The 16,980-nt window shown below is 38.0% G+C and overlaps 1 protein-coding gene across 7 annotated transcripts in view; it reads right to left on the bottom strand.

Moving 5' to 3' along the window:
• Nucleotides 1-16,579, bottom strand: part of PPP4R4 (protein phosphatase 4 regulatory subunit 4) — a 65,154-nt gene extending 48,575 nt beyond the window's left edge. For 6 of the 7 annotated variants that reach the window (XM_042814928.1, XM_042814924.1, XM_042814929.1 and 3 more), the window contains exons 1-2: nt 16,397-16,579; nt 15,799-15,872 (exon numbers count right to left, since the gene is read on the bottom strand). In XM_042814928.1, coding sequence (XP_042670862.1) covers nt 15,799-15,872; nt 16,397-16,513 — 191 coding nt within the window. In that variant the 5' untranslated portion in view covers nt 16,514-16,579. Of the gene's footprint in view, nt 1-14,372; nt 14,449-15,798; nt 15,873-16,396 lie in introns of those variants that run through there. The other variant, XM_042814931.1, reaches the window with a different exon arrangement.
• Nucleotides 16,580-16,980: the final 401 nt, after the last annotated feature.

Here is a 16,980-nt window from a genome sequence, read left to right as displayed (position 1 = left end):
GGTTGCCAAAGCAAACTAGAAATCCTGATAAATGTCTGTCAGTAATGGGTCAAGCACCTTTTACATAAGACTTTCTTAGAGAATCTTCTTTGCATTTATTGCGAGGATTTTTATAGAGAAGATTTTCTTATGCAAAAGAGGAGACACGGGCTTAAAACTGACTAAATTGCTTTTTAAGGAATACTCTTGCTAAGTAAACTAATGTTTACACAAGTTTGTTTTTTGATGTTTTTTGTGTTTTTTTGGTTTTTCTTTTTTTTTCTCTAAATTTAAGGTTAATTTAAGACTTTGTTTCATTTTAAAGAAAAAAAAAAGAAAAAAAATCCTGGGAACTAGAAAAAATGTCCTGAAATTACGAATTCTCACAAGTGATTGTCTTTCAAGGTGAATCCTCTTTGGATAAAAGATAACCTAACATTTTCTTGAAGAATGCAATCCTTTCCTAACACTGCTCCAAGGCATATCTGAAATGCAGTAATTTTCCCCTTATTTCATGCTATCTACGCTTACGTTTCAAGCATACTTCTGTAAGCATAAATTATATGAGTGTCTAAACATCTTTTTTTGACATATTTAAGTGCATAATAAGCAGACCTAGTTCCAAGGAAGGATTTGTCATTTTATTAAAATAACTCCCTTTAATAGCCTCAATTGAACAAAAGTTTAGAAGAATGAGTTGTAGAAATATTAACAGCTTTGAAATTACATACACATTTCAAGAGAAGTTTTACAGACAATACAAGGGCTGTAAAAAAACCTGTATATTATCATCTAACATGCTGTAAGTGACAAATAAAAGTAACTGGAATCAAAACAAAAGTTTTATCTGATCACTGGAAATGTGAAGATATTAGGGATATATCTGATAACTATCTTTAAGAATATCATAGAATGGGCTAGGTTGGAGGGACCTTAAATATCATCTAGTTTTAACCCCCCTGCTGTGGGTTGGCTGCCCCCCACCAGGTCAGGCTGCCCAAGATCCCATCCAGTCTAGCCTTGAATACCTCCAGGAATGGGGTATCCACAGCTTCTCTGGGCATCCAGTGCCAGTGCCCCACTACCCCCTGAGTAAAGAATCTCCTCCAAACATCTAACCCCAAACTCCTCTTTTTTAGTTGAAAGTCATACCCCATTGTCCTATCATTGTCTACTCTCATAAAAAGTTGGTGTCCCTCCTGTTTTTAAGCTCCCTTTAAGTACTGGAAAGTCAAAATGAGGTCTCCTTGGAATTTTCTCCAAGGCGAACAAGCCCAACTCCCTCAACCTATCTTCATAGGACATTCTCTCATCATCGTGGCCCTCCTCTGGATCCAGTCCAACAACTTCACATTTTCCTTGTGTTGGGGACCCCAGGCCTAGACATTGTACTCCAGATGGAACCTCACATGGACAGAGCAGAGTGGGTGAGTTACCCCTCTCTCTGTGCTGGCCACCCATACTTTGATGCAGTTGGCCTTCAAAGGTAAAAGCCTTTGGTGGATCCTTTTCAAAAAATAGTGTAAGAACTAAAAAAAAACACTTCTAACTCATACACATATTTACATAATTACAAATCTTTGCATTGTATCAGCTATTCTATGTGTCTTACGTGTTAAAATCCGATAGTGGAGCTCCTAAGTCACATTGCTGTGGGAAGCATGTAACAACCTCAGAACTAATTTAAATTGTTCTAGAAGCAAGTGGCCTTTTTCTGTAGAAGGCATGTTAACATTTGTGTACACCAGCCTTCACATTCAAGAAAACTAGAGATTATCCTAGTTGCAAGACTCTGGAAGAAAGATACAAACCAGACTGAACTACGCTCAACACTCTCTAAAGCAGCATCAAGAAGCTTTGCCCATCAACCACTCTGACCTTATGGCCAAATCAAACACAGAAGAAACTCGTATTATTAGGTTTCTATAAATTTGCTAAAAGTAAGATGAATCTGAGAATATAACATTTACTAATGCTCATTTTAAATGAAAATCAGAAGTCCTAGTAATATCCCAGTATGACCATCTCATTACAACTGGCATCCTAACACTTTTCTATTAAAAAATACAGTTTAAACAAAAAAACATTGCATTTTCCAAAATCACCTTCTCAGTCTTCTACTTAGTAACTATGTGCCCAGCATAATTTTAGAGCAAATATGAATAAATTCTACATGCATGAAAAGAAATAAAAGAAGAAATTAATCCGATCATACTACATTATCCAAATATGCACCACTCCAGTTTATTCATTGCATCACCCATAGAGATAGCTATGTATTTATGGCATGGAAGAAATAAATGCCTCAAATGACCTATCAAGTATTTAAGTCTACTTAGAGTCTTCTTCAATTTATGAGTCATTTTATTGTGAGGCATCGTACACATCAGATCCAAAAGCTCCCACTTTTATCACTGTGTCTGTTTATCATGTATACTCATCCCTCCTCAACATAACACATTTCATATTTTATCACTTCTACATTGTTTTTTTCATAGCAGCACTAATCTGACTCTTGTGGAAGTAGATAAGAATCTTGTCATAAATATTTAAATGTAAAAACAATGTAGTGACTGATCTAACAGAAGATATCACTTCCCTTAACCTCATCCCTCACTGTAAATCTCTTTGAACTTTATTTAAAAATCTAACTACGCTATACTAACTCTATCAGCTTACAATTAGGAAAAGCATATCACAGGTTAGGAAAGCTAATGCTAGTGGTCTGTTTATCTGCATTGCTTCATTAAAAAGCAGAGTAAGAATAAGCCAGAATAACAAACTAAGTTGACACATCAGACGCTTTAAATTAGATAAATTGAACGTGAAATGTATTTTGTATGCAAGTTGACTACCTAATTCTGAAACAGCACAGTAAATTGAACCAAGAAGGAAATGAAGGAGACAAGAAGGAGACAACACTGAAAGAGTCAGTGAATGAATGAAAAACCACAAGAAAAAAAAATGAAAATGGTACAGTCCTATTGAATTCAAGGGTTTGAAGCTATTTCTTACAGCATTTTCACATGTAACCAAGACATTTATATCTAGAGAAATATTATAGGTAGAGGTACATATAATAAGCAGAGTTTCTGTTTCAGTTAGAAAATATGGTAGTTTTTGTGAGCAAAAATTGTGAGCACTGAAAAAAAAAAAAAAGCATGTGAATTTTTAGAAACTCTTCTGAAGCTTCAGCTATAGAGGCAGTTCTTTTTTCTCACAGCCAAAGAGCTCAGAATGACTGAATGACGTCAAACTGATAACACTAAATTTTTACCAACTTATTGATATCATAGTCAAAGAGTCTAGTGACCCTTAAAAAAAAAAAATCATTAGAAAACAAAACACAGAACAACAAACTGAACCCTGACATAAGCTATAAGCTAGCTTGTAAAATGCTGGTAAGACTTGCTTTTTCTGTCTCTATTATTCAAATATTTCAAATAGTACTGGACATCTACTGCAGACCGAAACAGCTATGTACATAAGCAATAGAAGTCAAACAGCTGTCTGTAGCACTGTTCCCTCATCCATCAGCAGCAACCACAGATCAAAGGCAACTTCCAAGAGGAACATGCAAATACCTAAAAATCACTTCAATTTAAGCTGTTGCCAATTCACATCCAGTCAAACAAAGAAGTGGTCTACTTGATTCATGTTCTCTGAGGAAAGTAGGGCAAAATTCACCTTCTTAATTAAAATGAAGAAAGAATCATGTCTCTTAGAAACATAAAAGATTTCTTCCACTGATGGCATACAGCTTGGACTTGGACAGATAACCAAAGCATATAATCCAGGAAACATGATAAACAAAATGAAGCGATTATAGGTCCTGCAAATTTCCATGTCATTTGCAGAATAATTTCAAACAGTAAATTCAAATATATATTATTATATACACACAGATAATTCATCTGTATTTACATTCTTCTTAAAAATCATTAAGTGCACAGCATCAGAATATCCTTCCCCCTACTCAAGCAGGTTTTGGTAATTATAATCCCAGGCCTGTCTTAATAATGTTCTCTACCTTCAAAATCACTACAACAATTTTAAATAGATTCTTGTTAGACTATTTTTCACCCTTCAGATGATTATATTTAAAATTATTTCTAATAGTACAATTATCCCAAAAAGTGTTTGACATTCTGCAATGGAATGAATAAATAAAGCATTTTCCAGTAATTCCACCCACATTTCCTAAAATTAGCTCAGAATCATCTCTGAAGAAAATAATGTATTTCCCTTTCAATGCATTTCAAATATACTGAACTGCAAAGATCCTTCAAAGTATATCAGTTTTAACCACCAGAATGCCTAGCATATCTATATACTATGCTATCATCAGTATCCTTCCATGGAAGTAAAAGCAACGCAGAAAAGGAAAATTACAGTAAAAGGCAAGCACTGATGCAATACATTTTTTCCTCCTTTGATTGGATGATGGCAAAGAAAAAGAAAAATGAGATGCATGAAATTGCAAAGAAAGGAATGGCACTGGGGGGGAAGGATGAGAGGTGGGGGCAGAAATCAGTTTTCTGTATGTTGGACTCAAAAAGAAGGAGCAACACAATGAAAAAGTACTTATTATTAGAGTCCTTTGCTAAAATTACACAAAGCAAGAAATAATTTTTAAAAAGGCATCCTCCTCCTCATTTAATCAAGAAGATAAAGTACTGGAAAAGGAACTACTTAAAGTCTTCAGAATTAGCAATAAAATAAATAAGATTCAAAGATCTTGGTATCTATTTTATTTATCTTACTTCTCTATAACATTGATTTAAAATAGGTGAGACAGTTCCAGTGATCAAAGTGAAAGCATAGAATCACAGAGTGGCTTGGGCTGGAAGGGACCTGAAAGCCCACTCAGTCCCAACCTGCTGCTGGGGGCTCGTTGCCCCCCACCAGACCAGGCTGCCCAGTGCTCCATCCAACCTACCCTTGAATGCCACCAGGGATGGGCATCCACAGCTTCTCTGGGCAGCGGTGCCAGTGCCTCACCACCCTATGAGTAAAAAACTTCCTCCTAAGATCTAATCCAAATGTCCTCTCTTTTAGTTTAGAACCACTTCTTGTTCTAACACCATCAGATGATGTAAGTTAGTCTCCCTCCTATTTATTTTCCATGCCGGTATGCATCTGATCTTTTGTAACAAACTCACGGCACAAGTAATTTATCCTCATATAATACAACAGGCACATAAGGTTCAGAATTTATAAGCAACCCTTAAAATGCACCTGCAATTGGCTTTACATAGTAATTAAAATAAGAGAAAATATACATTCTCTTGGGTTAATAACTATACTAAATGAGCAGGTTAATTTGTAGTTATTGCTCTCCTCCTCAACAGTTTAGTGGTTGGCACTTATGCAGTTGTAAAAGGCAAGAGTAAAAAATAAATCTTGACCTGAAAAATAAATTCTAAACAATGTCTAGCTCCCAAAATGGCAGAAAAATAGGTACTCTCTTCTTGAACTTTTAAATGAAATTACATAAAGGAGATTAACTGTAACAGAAGCATTTTGGTGCAAACAGCAGTGAGGCAATGACTCATGTTTTGCTATTTAATATGGACATAAATCCTCCTCCTCAAAAAGCTCAGTTACAATTTCAGCAGTGAAAACTGTATCGTTTCTGCTTCTCCCTCTAGAGCCAGCATTTTATTTTTTTTTTATCTTCAGGCCTACAAAATAGCATAAGTAATATTACCATATGTAGACATGTATACTAAAGCAAAAGCTCTTCATATTTCTCTTCTACATATAGTTATTCTATCAGAGACAATACAATTCATACTCAGAGCAAAAACATGGTTAGGCTTTTTTTTAAGTATTTATTTATTGTCCCTAACCTAGCTTTTCCAATGTAATTTAAAAATACCGATGTCTTAAATTTGAGTAGTTTCATATCCATTTGATATGTGAGGAAACTGTAACGTAGACATCACCCTGCACTTTCATAAGAGTATATCCTACTTTGGAAAGTCACCCCACAAGCCGGTCAGCTGTACTTCTCATGCAGTACAAGCCAACAGTAAAGCACCCCATTCTGGGGACATGACTCCTTGCAAGCAAAATGTAGCGGTTTTACTGAGTGCAACGAGACTCCTACTTTGCAGCTCTGTGTCAGTGGAGTTATCAACACTCTGACCCAGCTTGAATCCAACTTCTTGCTCCTATCCAACTGCTAAAGCAAGCAGTTATATGGCAGCTTTGAAGGATTACCATTTTATCTCAGAATAAATAGATGGCTCCAGTGTTGTCTTCATTGTTCAGCAAGAGTTTTCTGAAGGTAGGAGAGAAGGGAGGGCAGAACTGATACCTACCAAAATTAATTCACTGTTTTTACTTCAAGCTGTGGATTCAAACCTCCAAGGATTTCTGCTCATGCTCTTCTCATGCCCCTGGACTGCCACAGAAAATCCTGTATTGATCCATTTGCAAAGCCAGAAGAATTCTCTTAAACTGGATGATTATTGAAAAAAGGATAAGGACAAGCAGGATGGATAAACAACTTTTTTCCTCATTAGGAACATGTAAGACTGTGCTCTTTGATGTTGCGATCTTTCATTACACGTTATTACTACTCATTGGTGCTGGGAAGATTTATTTACATAAGCTTAAAGAATATGTACGTTTTTTAAAAACATCTCATGTGCCACAAATACTTTCCTAATCCTTCTAACTAACTGAAGTCCATAAGACACCCCTAGTTTTTGCAGTCAGCCTGGATTCACACACACGTAACATTATCATGTTGCAATTCTATTCCTATCAGTTAATTTATCCCAGCTGACACTAAGACTGAATGTAAGTTTTTTATGCTATAGTAAAGCAATGGAAAAATACAAACAAAACAGAAATTATAGAGAAGACTATTGGGTCTAAAGATCACACTTTACCATGATTTTTGTAAACAAAAAATGTGTAATTTGGAAGATATACAATGACTAAGAAAGAAATACTGTTTGTCCATAGGATGTGTTACTAAAGTGGCAAGTATCTAAAAATCCTTTAGTACATATGGGGTGAATGGGTAAAATATTTTCAACTGCAGTCAACAGGTTCAAGAAAGCACAGCAATTCCAATCAGTCCTGCTGGGAATTGACACAACTGACAAGGAATGACTCAGCTCATCTGCACATTAGAGTTGTACACATTCACAGAACCTACAGCCACACGACAGCACTGAACAAAGAAAGCTGCTCCTGAAATAACCATTATCAAGATACTGGGGAACATACCCACAGCTTGATTGCTTTGTTCCTTAACATTAAACCCTGCAAAAAAGTAGTATACAGAAATATTGATTTGAATGCAAAAGAAACAAAAAATGTAGAATTTAAATACAAATACCTGTATCATCAAGAGTCCATTCAAACAGTAAGATGGATATGAAATATCTGGTACCTTGTCCTGCTCATATAAAAGTATCAGCCCGAAGCAATAAGGCCTGGTCTCAGATAGACATTTCTAAGAGATCTAGCAGAAGTTTCCAAATGGTTCTTTTTCTCTTTTCTCATTCTGTTTTATTATGACTCAAAGCAGAAAGCCGTCTTTCTTCCATAGACAGTGGCAACCATCTGGTAGCAGTGGGGAGTGCATGTTCAATAGGAAATACTATTTCAAGAAGTGCCTCCATGAACCAGCAAGGTTAGGCAGTGAGGAGCAACTTTAGAAACTGCAGTGAATGTGATAGCTATGTAAAACTAGTTTGAGCAGATTGACGGACAGAGTTTGCAGGGCTCTTATTTCCAAAGAGTGTGAAGGATACTGGTATTGTTCAGTCTGCTAAGACCTGTACACAAGCTGATCTTGGAAGATATTTATACAAGGTGAAGGAAAACAAGGCAAAAGAATGCCCATGATGTTAACTTTCACAGCATAAATATCATCATCACATTCCAGTGAAATAATTCTTGCTACTTATGAATCACTAGCCTATCTTTAAAAACCTTTCCTTGAGCATTGGCTTTGGCTAAAGATGCAAGTTCCAGCACAGCGCCATTCAGTTTCAGAATCCGAAGGAACCTTCATATTAAGGCACAGAATCATGTAATTGTATATCATTTAGACAGCTGGTTCTTCAGCCATTATGTTCTATTCCAGACTTTGTCAATACTGCAGAAATTGTTTCCAATTTTCTCTTCAATTTGCATTCAAGACCTAAAGAGAAGTAGTCTTGAACAAAAAGTTGCCTCTTCAAAATAAAACAACACATCCCTTCCCAAAGCATTAGAAATTCTAAATGATAACAGGACATTTCCTGGAATTCCTCAGTCTCAAGAACTATCTACATTCCCATCATGCTTATTCCAGTGCGAAAATCTCTGCTTAAATGATGAAATAATCCTGGTTTATCTTTTGAAAAATAAAGCTTCAGGCTCTGAGGCTTGATAGAGTCAGTATAACCTTAGTACACTATTGACACCTCAACCAGCAGCTGGTGGAACAAAGACAAAACTCTAAAAATAGCTAAAAATAGTTACACAAGTATACCCCAGATAGCAGGATTAATTTTAAATCTTGATGGAACTATTTCTTTTTACATTCCAAATTATTCCTGTCACAGCATATCAACTGAGGCACAGATTCAAGCCTGCAGTCCTAGTTCCTGAAGCCCTGAAATTACAACCACAATTTCACCCCAGTAAAGCAAGCTCCCCTTCACAAACTATGGAAATGTGAACCAATGCATAATGGAGCTTTTATCCACCTTAGTTTGTGGAAATTAGAGAGCATCTCCAAGAGCTATGAATTTAAAAACAGATGAAGCAATATATCAGCACCAAGTATCATTACTCAAAAGAGTCTAAAAGTACTTACAAAAAGACAAGCATTTGTCAACTCCCAACCCCCTGTCACTAACAGCGCATGCTACTATTTTGATACTCTCAAAACTGAAATGTACTAGTCTTAGGAAGAATTGCTGGACAACTACTAAATGCTGCCAGCAGAAACTGAAGCTGAGTCAGAGCACAGGGCTACGGAAGCATCACACCATAGCACGCGGAGGGCTCTCAAGCCTAAAGTAAAGTAGTCCTCAAAACAACAGAAGATGGCAATAAAATCTCCTAGTTACTAGTTCCAGTCACTGTCATATTACAGTCATCACACTATGGGGCACCATGTTGTGAAAATGTTCTCAGACTTACATAAACGAATAGATCGACCTACTCTTTCAGGAGCCTGCAATTTGTGTACACAAAACACTGCTTTTCACCCATCTGCATCCTCCTGCCATTTCTACTGGATGCATCATCAGGTTCTGAAAAACTTGTGCAATGCTATTACCCATTGCCAAATCAGGCAAAGGATACAAAAATAAATGTGTAATGTTGAGCAAGCATAAGGACAAAGGCTCCTTACAAGTACACAGCGTTGTTATGAACAGTTGAAGCTTTCTAAGAAAGGTCACACAAAGGAGAATTGTTACACTTGCACATTAATTGTGCCATTTCAAAATGAATTGTGCAGCTGTTATAAAGTTATTTATTAAGTGATCATGCTTATCTAAACAAAAAAAAAAAAGCAAACTTAGTCTCCTGCTGAGTAACATGTTATTCTTGCACGGCGTTCCTCATGTAGAAACAAAGAAGTACTATAAATATGTTCTTGGATATTCCATATCTTCTCTAGGGGAGAACAGTAAGGTTTTCTGAGGTCAGTAGAACAGTTTTTAGATGTTGAAAAACCCCACCATTCTTTCAACTGTGTTTACTATGAAAAACCACAAATGCACACTAAGTTCTTCCTTATTATGTTGTGCCCAAAGATGCTCTGAAACAAACTGAATTAGCACCTCCAAAGGAGAATGCATCAACGTATAAGGGAGGGCTACCACTGCTCTAGCACATCACCTGTAGACTTCTGGAAGTCCAACTTAATGCCAAAGAGCTTATTAAACACTGCAGCTGATACGCTCTACTCTCCAATCTTTTCAATTTGTACGGAAGTCCAAAGACTTTTGAGTGTAAATTTGAGATTAGCACAACCTAATTTAAATCTGCTCTGCTATTGATGGGAAAGTGATCTGTCAGGTTTGACTTGCTCTCCATTCACGCTCCCCCTCCTACTAGCTTGAATAGTTGTGCAGTTGCACATTTTTTTTGGAAGTGAGTACCTGAAAAATTTGTTACCATGACTGTCAGTTCGTTAATCAGACTGAGACTGCATGGCTGCAATCCCATTATGCTAGCACACACAAAGCACTGAAACACCTGGTCATGCAAGGAAAGGAAAGAACTGCTCTGATACAGCAAGAGCTTCATTCAGCTTGATGTTGAAACTATACCAGAAAACCTCAGCTTCACGCACATCATAAGCCAGCCAAGTCTAATTGTGACCAAAGCCATTTTACCCATTCCAGAGTCCTGTTCCCATGCTGCTACCCATTTCTCTCATGCTGGCACAGGTCTTTTCTCAGGTGATCTATTTTCAAACTAACCATTATTTTAACCATTATTCCCAGGTTAAACAGGGCCCTGAGCAGTTTGGTGGCAATCAGCCCATGGCAGGGCAGTTGGAACTTGGTGATCTTTAAGGTCCCTTCCAACCTAAGCCATTCAATGATTCTATGATTATTCTCATGGTTTGGCTCAGACCAATTCCCCAGTGTGCCTCTGAGGCAGAGCACAAAGCCTGGAACAGTGAAACAACTGGCACTGCCATCTTCCTGAGAGAAGCAAGAAAATTGAAATGGAGATTCTTCTCTCTCCATTGTGTTCTGAGGTTTCTCAGAGCGTTATATTAAGCTATGCTATGTACATTTACCATTGGTTCCTCAGATGTCATTTCAAATCAGCAAATATGACCAACAAAAGTATTTTCACGAGTCTAAATTTTAATAAAAGCATGTGACTTTGTATTGTTTCAGAAAAACACAGGTATACCTTTCACTTTGAGGAAGCAAAAATATCTATTTCATATACATGTATGTGTAACAGCGTCAAGGTCAATCAATTTATCCACCCAATTAAGTGAGTGCAACTTTTACATAATGTAAATTGTAATTAAAAACAGACATTATTATCTTGGGCATATATAATAAATAAAGACTATATAAATATAAACAAATATAATCAATAAAGACTGAAGTAGTATTTTTTATGACAGCATTTACAGCTTAAAGATCTAGCTGGAAGTATTATTTTCTAACACATTTGATGTGACAGCTGGATCCTTCAGCATCCTACCTAGGCACCAGGACCATAAATACATAAGATGCATAATCTCTTTATTTTAGATAATGTTTATAATCTGTTACATTACACCGTGTTTAATTCAAAATGTGAGTTGTTTGCATCTATAGAGAAAAAAAAATCTGAGAAATCAGTATCATAAAGACTGAAAAAAACAATAACAATTCTTGAAGTAGTAGCTGGTGGTTATGATGCTCGCATTTAACAACATATACTGCATAAAGAGACATTCCAAATTTGAGAATACTCTTTCTAATCAAAGAGGGCTACAATAAGGCACGCTAATTATTTTTACTGATACATGCTAGGTTTATAAGCACTGGATTCTTTCTAAGAAGAGCTATTCTGTCTTCAAAATCCATACTAAATGTTTTGGAGGGGAGTTGAGTTGCTTTCTAAACAGACAGAACCACTCCAAAAAAACAAAGTACAGCGTGTTCCCAAAAGAGTGAATAATTCAATCTTCCACCTTGATAACTCACTATTACCCTGGTATCTTGAGTACAACAGAAATGTCAAGGCCTGGAAGGTTTAACACTAAGCAGGCACAAATTAACCCAAAGTAACTAAATACAAAATAATACAAGGCACAAAAACATTATAAAAACCTCTAGGGAAACCTATCAGAAAAGCTCTCAGAAAAAAAAAGCCACTGTACAGACTGTGTTCTAGTAAATATCCCTGTATGCAAACCAGATTTGCATCAGACAAAAAATACATACTTTACTATTGACTTTTTGCCACAAAAGGGTTAGTTCCAGTAAGACAACGAAGAGTAAGTACTCCCATTAAACATGAGAAATCGTGGAAATAAAGACTGCAGACAAAAGTTGCTGTAAGAACAAAAATTGCTGTCCCCGAGCTGCTTCACTGCTCTTCACTTTCCTGGCAGAGGTTATGATGTCCTGAAGAGTCATGGAGTTAAAGCATTTGGTCATTTCAGCCGTAAGTCTTGTCTTAATCTGCTGGTGGCCTTCAATGATAAAACGATCATCTTGTCACAGACACAGATGAGATAAACATTGCTATTCTGCTCTCCTGGTTCTTCTCTAGGGTCAGCAGTATCCAAAACACATTCAGAATACAGCTTCTAGGTAATTCCACTTAGACTCACCAGAAAACCCAAGACGTTCAGGTTAAGCTCTGAAACCTAAATCCCGGATGCTAAGATGAATCTCCTTGTATGGGGCACCAAAATCCATTAGATTTCAACAAAAAATTCACAAGCTTTCCTGAAAACCAAGTCTAAAGAAGCCCAGTTTCTCAATCGGAATATTAAGGTCAATCGAGATTACAACTGACAGTCTGATTTTCCAGCACATTCCTATTAAGTTAGAACTTGATCAGTTTAATTGAAGAATACTATCTAATTAAAATTGAGTTCTCTGATCAGTCTAAAGCTACCATTCACCCATGCTTCCATCATATTGAAGAGACTCTGGCCACTGAGGGAGCTACTGAGCCTTTCATTTTGCTTGCACAACTGTCTCTGAACAGTTCTGATGAGCCAAATCAAGGAGCTCATTTGATGAAGACTATTCTGACTAAAAACCATCAGCTCCAGCTTGATCATCTTATCAATCTACCTCATTACACAGCTACCTGAAGATGGAAACTAAAGTAGCAGAAAAGAAAGCCACTCACATTCCAAAAAGAAAATATATATTATATAATTTAATATTATGTATAACAAACTTGTTAGAATAATCAGAATTGCAATTAGTAACTTAGAATACAAAACCAAACTATAGTATGTAACAACAGAAAGCCAATTAAAATGAAACCATGTGCCTTTGAAAGTGATGTTTCAATCAGCATTAATATGTCAGTGTATTCACAGTGTTGTAAGTGCATGTATAGACATGTATTGCCAACAATGCCCATGGCAGGGAGGTTGGAACTAGATGATCTTTAAGGTCCCCTCCAATCTAAGCCATTCTATAATTTATATACCTAGAAAACAATGAACAGAAATCAATAAAGTATATGACAAGACGTTGTGGCTAGATACTGATAGATGACATTTAGAAATGAAAGAAAGATTATGAGATGGATATGAATATGTGCTGCACAGGCAAAACAAATAGCTTTATAAAGCTTCATAAAGAATGACACTAATAAGTAAAAGAGCACGCCAGAAACTCTGTAGTATTACTGCCAAATGAGAAGTAACACAAGAAATGAAAAGAGAATGAATTCATGAGACTGGTAGGAGAGCTGGGAAAGAAATCTCATATATACAGTAGCAAGAACCAGACAGACATGTGTAAGAAAAAAAAAGAAGAAAAAGAAGAAACATGTACATGCTATTCAGGTACTAAAAACCTCAGAGAGCAAAAGACTGTAATTCTCTCCAAATACGATGTCAATGCATCCGTTTTCAGACTACACTGTTCAGGTTTTGGAAGCAGAAATCTAGAGGGGGTGTTGTGGGGAAGGAGTTTCTACTAAAAAACACAACAGCTCTGCATATAATCAGACCAGAGGATCTGAGTTTCAGGGTGGTGAGAAGAGGGTGGGGGTGGGTTCTGGAGGGAAAGAAGGCCAGAAAATGAGAAGAAAGTGACTGATATTTGCTTGTTTGTTTAGAATGAAAGCCATTAAAAAATGAGGGCTCTTTTTGTATTTGCACTGAAATTAATTACTAAACGTCATCTTTGTTGGATCATACAGAGGCTTCACTCAGTATTACTCAGCTCCATTGTGCTGAATGTGTACAAGCAACACTACTTTAAATATACCCCCCTTAGTAAACTAAAATTTTCTATCTAGAAGACTCAAGTTATGTATATAAATGACAATATAAAAACCAATGTGACACAATGTTAAGCATTTCAATACTACTTGTAGGTACCAAAGGTAAGATACATACTTTTTATTACTGCTCTTGCTTTTTTATTATTAATATTATTAAATGAAGGGACAACCTGAAGGAAGTCAAATAATGCATCAGCGTGAGAAAACGAGGCATGAAAAGTCCAAGTTGACATCATTGTCCAACAGGAACAGGCAGGGATACTGTGTTATAATAGATGAAAAATAGCAGACAAGCCAAAAATATATACCTCTGTGCATTACATAAAAGATACCATTTGTGTTACAAGCAGCTTTTCAATTCTGCTTACATCTTACTTGGTGCAAGGAAAGCAGCATAGAGCAAAAACTTCCCCTGGATGAGTGTCTTAACATACCTGGACAATCACAGCAAGTGATTGCTTTACAGAAAGCTTACCAAGCAGAGATGAAGCCACCTTTCAGTACAAATGCCTATGAAGAGGCAAACAATGAAAATTTCAGCACAAGGAAATGAATGTTATGTTCCCAGAACAGCTGTTGATGTAGAGAGAAAGCAGATGAATATACCAAGAGAAGTTCAAGGCCAAGTTCAAAAGTAATTAGTAACATGAAAGATATGATGTAGAACCTTTCACCCTTTAACCAGGCAACGATCCAGTAACGACATACTGCTTGAAACATCATTTTTATTGAGAAAAGAGCAAAAAAAAAAAAAAAAGAACAAAGAAATTTGTGTCTACAGGGAAGGGACTTGATAAAGGGAATGGGAGGAAGCCAGCCCTGCTGATTGCTGTGAGGTACAAAATGAAATTGATGTGATTTTCTCCAGTGATATGCAGAGCATGCAAACTGTTTTCTCCGATCTGCCCCAGAGACAACAGATTGCTTTCAGATTATTTTGATTACAGGAACTATTTCCAATACAAAAGTTTCTAAATCAGTATTTAATAAAGCTTAGCATCAAAAGAAACTCACTACTAAGAGTAATAGCAGCGGACAAAAATGCTTACCTAAATAAAATGCCACACAACCCAGAAAGGGAAAACTAAAGCATCAGGGTTATATACTATAAACACAGAGGGCAGTGATAGCCCAGAAGAGCACTTAGAACAGCAGAATAAGCAAACTGAGAGGGAGCTGCAGCTGGTTCTCCAATTACCATGTATTGTGTAAAAACAAATACTCAAATCAAAATCCATCAGAACATTTGTAATCTCAAAGATGGCATGCAATTGCTGAAAGTGATCTATATTTTAGAATATCAGCATTTAAGTTGTCCAGTAATTGCAAGTAAAATTCTTTCAAGAACATGAGGAGGGAGGTACAATGAAAAGCCACAGGGAAGCATTAACAGAGCATCTTCCACAGTATTGCATAAGGACTACAAAACTAATCCCTCAGGTTTTCTCTTCAGAAAGCCCAGATGTATTGAAGCAGCTCTGTTATCAGCTTGTGTAACCACTCATGCTTCAGAGTGAACATGAAGGCATTGAATAAAGGGCATTACTAATGTTAACACTCAAGGTTCTTGCAAAACCATCTGCTGGGGAAAAGAAGATTAAGTACAACTCAATGTTGACAAGGGCCATATTAGAAACTCAAATGTTGGCACATCTGCAAAGGCATCAGAGGCTTTGCAACTTAAAAAAATATTACCACAGTACCTATCTTTACCTTACTTAGACATCCAATATAGCAGAAGGTAAAAGCCAACAACTACTGTGAGACAGAAAACAAAGAGAGTGAAGAGTAACAGCACTAAAAAAGCTATATGTAAACACAGAGGTAAGTAACGTTTCACAGTAAAGCTGTAGGAAATACCTGAGCAGGTAAAGAGCCCTTTCAATGTCATTGAGTTCTTCATCAACTGTCAATCGTTCTATTTCTTCTGGTGTCTATCAAGTATGAGATAGAAATTATGAGTTCACAATGCCATCCCATTGCCTTATTTTAACCTTCTTTTACCCATCCCCTCCTCCCCACACGCAGGGATGCTCCAAGAGTGATCTGAATGTCCCTGAGCCAACATCTCACATTCAGTCCCATCGATTCCTCACTGGGGGAAAGAGGAGCAAGAATTGAAGTATAGCCCCACGTCAGACACTACCGCTATTCATTACTTGAAAGAAAGTATAAATCAGTCACGTGTACATTAACCTAAAAGCCAAAGTAAGTCTGGTTTTGGTCTTTTGTTGGTTTTCTTTTTTTTTTTTTTTTTTTTTTTTTTCGGCTTACCAGTCTCATGACGAAAATATTAGAAACACAGAGTTCCATACGTCTCACTCCAAAATGACCGAAAACAATCTCTGATACCCCCGGTGCTGTAAAACAGACCGCCTATCCGCACAGCTGCCCACAAACACAACCGGCAACAATCTCACACGGACTGCAAAGCACCGTTCTATTTCCGAGAACATACCTTCAGACTCCTGCGCACCGGCCGCTCTATAATAGTTAGTTCCTGCAGGTCTTCTATGTACCCGAACAGATTGCTCTGCCCAAAATCCATGTCGCTAGAGCACGGTACGGGACGCATGGACTCACAGCAGCCCCCGGCAGCCGCCGCTCCGCCCGCGGCTCACATCGCGCTGCCGGCACCGCGCAACGCCCCCTCCGTGCCTACCGCCACCGGGAGCCCGGCACACTGCGGCACGGCTCCGCCGAGCTCCTGCCGCCAAACTTTGTGCGGCCGCTTCCCCGGTCGGGCAGAGAGCGGGATGTGCCCCTCCCGGTAACCCGCAGGTAGGGGTGTTACGAGCCAACTTTCCCCTTCTCGCCGCTCAGTGCCGGGCCGCGAATCCCACCGCTCGCCGCCGGGGCACGGAGCGGAGCAGCCTCGACGCGCAGCCCGGGTGCCGCCCCCCCGCCCCGGGGGGAGGGACGGTGGCCGTGGCGCAGTGACGCTCCCCGCCTCCGTCCCGCTCCGGCAGCGCAGCCCCCGAGGCGGACGCGCCGCACAGCGCAGCAGGCAGCGCGGGGGCGAGAGCTGCGGACCGGGCCGGG

The sequence above is a fragment of the Centrocercus urophasianus genome, unplaced genomic scaffold (genome assembly GCF_019232065.1).
Source record: "Centrocercus urophasianus isolate 14NV4802_14NV808 unplaced genomic scaffold, USGS_Curo_1.0 seq_14, whole genome shotgun sequence".
Lineage (NCBI taxonomy): Eukaryota > Metazoa > Chordata > Aves > Galliformes > Phasianidae > Centrocercus > Centrocercus urophasianus.
The sequence above is the reverse complement of the archived record's forward strand: the minus strand, read 5'-3'. Positions and strand labels throughout refer to the sequence as shown.